Source organism: Mus pahari, chromosome 1 (assembly GCF_900095145.1).
Source record: "Mus pahari chromosome 1, PAHARI_EIJ_v1.1, whole genome shotgun sequence".
NCBI classification, from domain to species: domain Eukaryota; kingdom Metazoa; phylum Chordata; class Mammalia; order Rodentia; family Muridae; genus Mus; species Mus pahari.
In genome coordinates, this window is record NC_034590.1 from 123895122 (window position 1) to 123904422 (window position 9301).

The window sequence follows — 9301 nt, forward strand, 5'->3', positions numbered from 1 at the left end:
GATCACTATCCTGTTTCTCCATTTTGCAGCTTTGAGCTATAAGTTGGTCTTATTCGTTGATTTGTTCAGCACATACTTTGGGAGCTCTTCTACATCTGCAACTGTGGTATGTTCTGCATTCATATGTCATCAAAGCTCCCATCACTGAGGAACTCTCATGAGGGCTTTGGTACTTGGAGAGAAAGAAAAAGACAAGAAGATGACAATTGTCTAGGTTATATGTTCTATGGCCTTCTTTAAAATAAACTATGCATTTCATTGCTGAGGTACCTTGGAAAGTGCTCTAACAGTGAATGGTGGAGTTAGGAAGATATATTTAATGACAGATACCTTGAGACCACTATAATTTTTCTTTGCAGTGGGGTCTTGTACATTCCCCATGGAAACAATAAATAAAACTGCCAAGGTACAATTCTTCTTTCGTCCATTCTCACCTGACCCTGGGGTACAGATGGTGATTTTTGTGACCTTCTTGGTGATGTACCTGACCAGCCTCAGTGGAAATGCCACAATTGCTGTGATTGTCCATATTAACCACTCACTCCACACCCCCATGTACTTTTTTCTAGCTAACTTGGCAGTTCTGGAAATCTTCTATACATCATCCATTGCACCACTGGCCTTGGCAAACCTTCTTTCTATGGGGAAAACTTCTGTTTCCATCACTGGTTGTGGTACCCAGATGTTTTTCTTTGTTTTCTTGGGTGGAGCTGACTGTGTCCTGCTTGCAGTCATGGCTTACGACCGGTTTGTTGCAATCTGCTACCCTCTGAGATACACACTCATCATGAGTTGGTCCTTGTGTATAGAGATGATGGTGGGGTCCCTGGTGCTGGGATTCCTGCTGTCACTGCCGCTAACTATTTTAATCTTCCATCTGCCATTCTGCCACAACAATGAAATCTATCACTTCTACTGTGACATGCCTGCAGTCATACGCTTAGCTTGTGGAGACACGCATGTTCACAGGACTGCCCTGTATATCATCAGCTTCATTGTCCTAAGCATCCCCCTAACTCTGATATCTATCTCCTATGGTTTCATCATCACAGCCATTTTACGGATCCGGTCTGCTGAAGGGCGCCATCGAGCCTTCTCTACCTGCTCCTCTCACATCGTAGTGGTCCTCCTACAGTATGGCTGCACCAGTTTTATATATTTATCCCCCAGTTCCAGCTACTCTCCTGAGATGGGCCGAATGGTGTCTGTGGTCTACACTTTTATCACCCCCATTTTAAATCCTTTGATCTATAGTATGAGGAACAAGGAACTAAAAGATGCTCTGAGGAAGGCATTGAGAAAGTTCTAGGTAAAATGATCTTGTGATTTATTTAAATCAAGGCACTTCTGAAATTGAAATGGAATGCTAATACTACTTACGAAGGTTCCAAGTATACTGGTGCAATCCTGTAATGCTGTACTCAGGAGGCTGGAAGCCAGATTAAGTACTATAGGGAAATCCAGTCTCAAGACAAACCAATTAATGATAAGAATAAAATAATGGTGGGATGGGGGATGGAGAGAGGGCTCCACAGTTCAGAGCACTGTCTGCTCTTCCAGAGGATCCAGGTTCAATTCTCTCACCAACATGTCAGCTCACAGAGGTTCTGACACCTTCACACAGATATACATGCAGACAAAACACCAATGCACATGAAGTAAATTTTTAAATTAAAAGTTTTTAGAAAAATAATTTGGGGATGACATGCAAAAATCAAGAATATCCTCAGCACATAGAGACATGTGGTCTAATATGTTAGGTCTGATTTGATTTCCAGAGATAATTTATGCCTCTGTCTTTCTGAAAATAAAGCTATATCACAAGGCAATATTATGCCCTAAGCATAAATAGAGAGAGGCAAAGCAATACTAGTTGGTCAGCTATTATATATCAAGCACGTTGTATGGTTAAATCATATACCCAATGAGAAAGTTCAGGGAAATTCAGGAAAAAAGTATAAGTGGCTTAAAATTATATATCCAGGAAAAGAACACAAGTATTGATAAATCTAAAGGCTAAACTCTTTCCATATGATGGTCTTGTGATTCTGGCCTTTCTTTGCCAATAGGACACATATGTAACTCCAGACAAGTCTCCCCATCTCTGTGGGTTTCAGTTTCTTTATTGTACAAGCAGGTTCTGGGTGGAAAAAATAATAAAAATGTTTAAAGCTTTATAGCTAGCAACATGTAGAATTTTTTTTTAATTTCATTGTTGTTGTTGTTAATCAAAATGAAAACTCATGACAGTGCTCAGAACTTTTAGAGAGATTTTCAATAATGAAAAAGTATGGAAATAGAGGGGGTATTTAATAAATGAAAATAATGGAAATGATGAAAGTGAGTATCATTGCATCTGATACTTTTGAGAATATCTTGGAGCTAGAGGGTGGCTTAGTGGATAAGAACACCTGTTATTCTTCAGAGAACCTGAGTTTGGTTCCCAGCACCAAAATGGTTGTTCATAACCATCCTTAACTCCAGTGCTAGGAGATGAGATACCCTCTTCTGACCTCCTCGGGTACTGAACACAAGTGGTATACATGCATGCAGAGGCAAAACACTCATATACATAAATCTAAAAAGAATCTCTCCTTTATCATTTTGAATAGTCATTGGGATCTGTTCTGGCTTTCAGCAGGAGTGATCACTACCTTCAAGAAGTACCATTCCTCACAGGACAATTCAAAGTTGTTAAACTTCATTTCAGGCTAAAGTTATCTACACTCACACCCTTCTACTGGTCCTTTCCCTTTTTTCTCCTTTCTAGAGGTCTCCTCTATCTGACAGTTCTTCAAACATATTGGGACAGATTTTGTATTTTATTTTACACTGTACATAACTCAGGGTCTGGAAGTGTAACTAAGTTGGAAGAATCCCTGCCTAACATGCATGAAGCTTGATCCCCAGCACTGTATAAAACCATATGCTATCCCTACAATCCTAGTGACATGAGGAGAATCAGAAGATCAAGCTCATCCTCTGTTACATAGAGAGTCCAAAACCAGCCTGGGTCAAACCTTGTCTCAACACCCCCCAGAAAAGAATAAAGAAAATTAATTTAAAAAAGAGGGAAGTAGGAAGTATAAGAAAGTACCATGGGGGCTGGGGAGATGGCTCAATGGTTAAGAGTACTGGCCGCTCTTCCAGAGATCCTGAGTTCAATTCCCAGCAACTACATGGTGGCTTACAACCATCTGTAATGGGATCTGATGCCCTCTTCTGGTGTGTCTGAAGACAGCAACAGCGTGTTCCTATACATTAAATAAATAAATAAATAGAAAGTTCCATGATCAAATATATATACTTACATGAAAATGTCATTATGATGCCAAGTCCTATCTACAGTGAATATTAACTTTTTTAAAAAGCAACTTGGAGCTCAGGAGATAGCTCAGGTGGTAAAATGCATTAGGAGCCAAATTTTACTTCTAGCACTGTATTAGTCAGGGTTCTCTAGTCAGAGAACTTATGGAATGAATATATATATGGAATTTATTGGGATGACTTAGAGGCTGCAGTCCAACTAATCCAACAACGGCCAGCTGTCAATGTCAAGTCTAAGAATCTAGTAGTTGCTCAGTCGCATGAGGCTGAGTGTTTCAGCTGGTCTTCTGTATAAGCTAGAATCCCAAAGTAGTAGGCTCCAATAGAAATTCTGGCAAAGTGAGTGCAAGCAGGTGAAGATCGAACAACCCCTCCTATTTTCCATTGTCCTTACACAGGCCTTCAGCAGAAGGCGTAGCCCAGATTAAAGGTATGCCTCAAGGTCTGGATCAAAATTGTGTCTTCCTGCCTCAAGGTCTGGATCAAAATCTAGTTTCTTCCAGCCTTAAGATCCAGATCAAAGGCATGTTATCTCCCTGCCTCAAGATCTGGATCAAAGGTGTGACTGCCATTTCTGGATAGTAGCCCATCCTAGAGATAATCAAGTTGACAACTGAAAATAACCGTCATAAGCACTGATGTGAAAAACATCAGCCTTTTTTATCCCAATCCCTAGGGCTCTCTGGCAAACCAAACTAGCCTATTGGTGAGTCTCGGATCCCAATAAGAGACTTTATCTCCAAAATCAAAATAGAAGACTCCTGAAGAATGACACTTAACCTCTGACAGCTCCATCCATACACATGCACATACATCTGCACACCACACACAAAAGTAAACAAATAACGATAAATCTTTAAAATGAAATTAAGACTTAAACATAAGATCCAAAATTATAAAATACTTACAAGAAACATTCCTGACCTTGGTCTGGGCAAAAGATTCAAGAGATGGAACTAAACACATGAGCCACAGTGCAAAAATAGGTTAAGGAGGCAGCACTGAGGTAAAAGCTTGCACAGCAAAGGAAACAACGGAGTAGAAACAAAGCCACAGAATTGGATACTATATTTGAAAATTATACATCAGAATCGGTGAATATCTATGAACTAAGAACCTGAATAACCATTTCTCTCAGAAGATATATAAACAGCCAACAGGTATCTAAGAAGCTGCTTGGTATCATAAATCAAGAATTTGTAAATCTATACCTCAATCAGGAACTCAACCATGTTGAGACGGCTACTATCAAAAACAAAAGATAGGGCTGGAGAGATGGCTTGGCAGTTTAAAACACTGGCTGCTCTTCCAGAGGATCAGAGTTTAGTTCCTAGCACCCATGTAATGGTTCACACTGATCTGTAACTCCAGTTCCAAGGGATCCAACACTGTTCTGCCTTGGGCACAGCATACACATGGCACACATATGTGCACACATGCAGACAAAATAGCAAGTATATAAAATAAATACATTTGTATTAAGAAATTAAAGACAAACCCTTATAAATTGTTGGGAAAGCAAAATGATGCAGCCACTATTGAGACACAATATAAAATTTATTCAAAAAATTAACAATAAAACTGTCATATGGTATAGATACCTCTCTTATTAGTATCTACTAGAAATATCTGGAATCATGTTCTGGAAGAGAAGCAGGTATAATGTTTTTGTGCACTGTGTAAAGATTATCTTTGTGTTATTCAAATGTTGACTTCTCTGCCCTCACATCTTATTGCAATCTGGACACAGCATTGCAATGCTTACTCTAAATATCTCCTGTTTCAAGTTCATCTACACATTGCTCCCCGCTTATTCTCTGACTCGTCAATAAGAGCTGATCAGCCAATGGCTGGGCAGACGAGAGGATAAGGGTGGGGTTCTGCCAGCCAGGGAAAGGGGAGTGGGTGGGACAGGGGGTCCAGAGAAGCATCATGGAAGAGCTCCTGAAGCCCGGGGGCCAGACCAATACTAAAATGCAAGTATTTTGGAGATTCTGGCTGGTAAGTAACCAGATTAGTTTAGAAGACTAAAATAGATTATTAACTGCCCAGTTATTGAGCCATAAAGCTTATTAAATACATCTTGTAGTGTCTAATTCATTTGGGAGCGAGCCACCAGGGATAAGGAAAAACTGCCACATTTAAAAGTCTGGATTTATGGGCTGGTGAGATGGCTCAGTGGGTAAGAGCACCTGACTGCTCTTCCAAAGGTGCAGAGTTCAAATCCCAGCAACCACATGGTGGCTCACTACCATCCTTAATGAGATCTGACTCCCTCTTCTGGAGTGTCTGAAGATAGCTACAGTGTACTTACATATAGATAAATTTTTTTTTTTAAAGTCTGGATTTACATAGAAACACTAGTAGTCCTGGTCTCCTTGAGGGCACTACTGACAGTAGCTAAGATGTGGAAACAACCTAAATATCCATCAAAATGACTGCATACAGAAAGTGTGGTAAACACTTGTAAAGAAATATTGTTCATCCTTTAAAAGGGAGAAAACCAGGCTGGAGAGATGTCTCAGCAATTAAGAGCACTGACTGTTCTTCCACAGGTCCTGAGCTCAATTCCCAGTAACCACATGGTGGCTCACAACCATCTGTAATGGGCATCTCCAATGCCTTCCAGTAGTGTGTCTAAAGACAGGGACAGTGTACAAACATAATAGAATTAAAAAAAAAAAAGGAAGAAACCCCTTGATTGTACACCAATATGAATCAATTCATAGAGTAATATGTTAGATAAAATAAGCCAGTCATAGAAGGACAAGAGCTCCATGGTTCTGTTTATATGAGATTCCAAACAGTAAAACTCATAAAAGATTAGAAGCATGGATGCTAAGCCAGAGTGGAAAAGGAAATTAAGAACAGCTAATTAGGAGCTGAAGGGGTTTGCAACCCCGTAAGAGGAACAACAATATGAACCAACCAGGCCCCCCAGAGCTCCTTGGGTCTAAACCACCAATCAAAGAAAACACATGGTGGGACTTGTGGCTTTGGCTGCATATGTAGCAGAGGATGGCCTTGTAGGTCATCAATGGGAGGAGAGGCCCTTGGTCCTGTGAGGGCTTGATGCCTCAGTGTAGGGGAATGCCAGGTCCAGGAAGCAGGAGTGTGTGCATTGGTGAGCAGGGGAAGTAGGGAGGGGATAGGGGGATTTCAAAGGGGAAACCAGGAAAAGGGATAACATTTGAAATGTAAATAAAATATCTAATAAAAAAAGAATAGCTAATTAACAGGTGTGATGGTTTAAATAAGTAATGCTCCCCAAAAAGCTCATGTATTTGAACACCTAAGCCCCAGTTGGTGGTAGTATTTGAGGAGGTGGTACAGCTTTAATCAAAGAAATACATCACTGCATATAGGTCTTGTGAGTTCATAGCTTCACCCCACTTCCAACTGACATACTCTGTTCCATGTTTCAGTTGAAGATGTGATCTCTCAGCTTCCTACAACTTTCTGCCATGCTTCCCCACCTTGATGGACTCTCTGAGACTGTAAGCCAAATAAATCTGCCCTTTTCTAAGTTGCTCTTGGTCATGGTGTCTTATCACAGCAGACAAAAAGTAATCAATATGACAGGTATAAGGTTTCAGTGGTGCAAGTAAATTCAAGAAATATCAACAAAGTTCATCCTATAGTTACAGTGTGCACCTACAAATCTGTTGACTGGATAAAAAGTTAATAATTCTTGACAAAGTAAAATAAATTTTATATTAGAAATAATTAGACATAAAATGTGTTAAAAGACCAAAGCATTATGTCTGTATTCAAAATAATGTCTTTTGAGCTGTGACTTCAATATTTGAGAACTGATATCCTTTTTTCCATGAATGCTTTCCTTGTATTCAGTTATGAGTTCTTTTTAAAGTTAACTTAAAACAAATTCAACTCTATTCTTGAGTTTCACAATTATGCCTAAAAGCTACAAACTTTAATGTAAGCATTAGAACATTATACTTGTATATATGTCCCTAAAGAACATTGTTTCATACAATAAGACTCAGGGTAACAAATTAGGTATGTGGATAATTATTTTGCTTTCACATTGGTCTCATGACAAATCTCTTAGCCCAATGTAAACATTCAAATTTACTGCTTCCTTTCTGGTTTGGTGTTCATGTTTTAAAAGTATTTTCTTTTGTCTGAAAGTTTACTCCATTTCAACTATTCATATGAAAACACGAAGGACTCTGAATAAGTAGTGCAATAGTAATCAGAAAGAACAATACTGTAGGAGGTTTAACAATGTCTGACCTCAAGACTTAATTATACTACAGAGCCAGGCATGAGGTGCTTGCTTTTAATCCCAGGACTGGGGAGGCAGAGACATGTGGATTTCTGTGAGTTCAAGGTATACTTCATACAGTGTAACAATATATAGACTACATGAAGAACCGAGAAGAAAATTAAATACCAAAAAAAAAAAAACCAAAACAAACAAAAAAAAACCATCTAGGGTCTGGAGAGATGGCTCAGCAGTTAAGAGCACTTGTGGTTCTTGCAGTTTGGTTCCAAGAACCCATATGGTGGCTCACAACCATCTGTAGCTCCCTTGCAGGGGAATCTACCCTAGCCTTCTGGATTCTTTAGGCACTGCATGCATGAGGTGAACCAATATACATGCAGTCAAAACAACCATACACATAAAATAGAAATAAAAATTTTCAATTACTTAAAGTTAAAATTACTTTCATTTATACATGCGTGTGATAAGTATTGAGCATGTTAGGCAAGCACTTATCTGCTAAGCTATTTCTATAGCCCAAAGTTTGTATCAATTTGTATCAATGAGTAAACATCAAATGATATTTTCTAAACACAGAGGAATTAAGCTGCACTACACCTATAAAATAAATATTTCTTTAAAAGAACTCTTAAGTACCATTTTCTTTTTATTATTATTATTATTTTCTTTATTTACATTTCAAATGCTATCCCGAAAGTTTCCCATACCCCTCCCCCACCTCTGTTCCCCTACCCACCCACTCCCACTACTTGGCCCAGGCCTTGCCTTGTGCTAGGTCATATAGAGTTTGGAAGACCAAGGAGCCTCTATTCCCACTGATGGCCGATTAGGTCATCTTCTGCTACATATGCAGCCAGAAACACAAACCCCGGGGGTACTGGTTAGTTCCTGTTGTTGTTCCACCTACAGGGTTGCAGCCCCCTTCAGTTAAGTACCATTTTCTAAAATAAAGCTGTCCCTGGTTATTAAAAGACCTTATTCACTTATTTGAAAAACATTTCTTTATCATCATACCAGGCATAAAGAAGAGAACAAGATACATTTTTTTCACTGCAAAATATTATATACCTATGAGAAATAAAGATACATACAAAACAAATTATCCTAAGGATAAAATTTGTTTTTTAAAATGCCGCAATGTCTCCGGCCAGCAGAGACAAGGACAGGTGTACACCGGGTTCAGGTGAAGCAGTTTTTGCTTTTTAATCAGGCCAACTCAATATATACACAAGGGCTGCTGACGTCTGATCCTTTCAACAAATCACACTCAACCACACTATGCGCACATGCACGGGGAAGGCTCTGGGATAGGGCCATAGCTGATGGCCATGAGGGGTGAGATAAGGCTGCACACCCAAGGAGGCGTACCTCTGTTGTACGCCTGCGCTGGACTGGCGATCATGAGGCTGGGCAGAGAGCCAGGGTACCATCTTGGCATCTCTGACCGTGCCTGCTCCCTATAGCTCCCCCTTTTGGTTTTATTAAAATGGCCAACAAAGGAAGGGATCGCATCTGTCTTAGGTTGCCCCCATCCATGTAACTTCCTTAACCATCATTGGGATAACGAATTCACTTTCTTTACCCTGTCTTAGGTTGGTAAGCACATGTGGGAGTCTTACCCATCACTGATTACTGATCCAGCATTCCCAGCCGTATTTGAGGAGAGGCACCTACTTGAATGGCTTGCACAATGGCTTGCTTGTCTCTGGCATGTCATTTGTGCAT

At 39.8% G+C, this 9301-nt stretch overlaps 1 protein-coding gene across 1 annotated transcript; it reads left to right on the top strand.

The window, feature by feature from the left end:
* The first annotated feature begins 360 nt into the window (after positions 1–360).
* Positions 361–1402, top strand: LOC110336665 (olfactory receptor 10V1). Its single transcript, XM_021219372.1, has one exon. The coding sequence runs from the start codon at positions 380–382 to the stop codon at positions 1307–1309; it is 930 nt and encodes a 309-aa protein (XP_021075031.1). The 5' UTR covers positions 361–379; the 3' UTR covers positions 1310–1402.
* The last annotated feature ends 7899 nt before the right edge of the window (positions 1403–9301 follow it).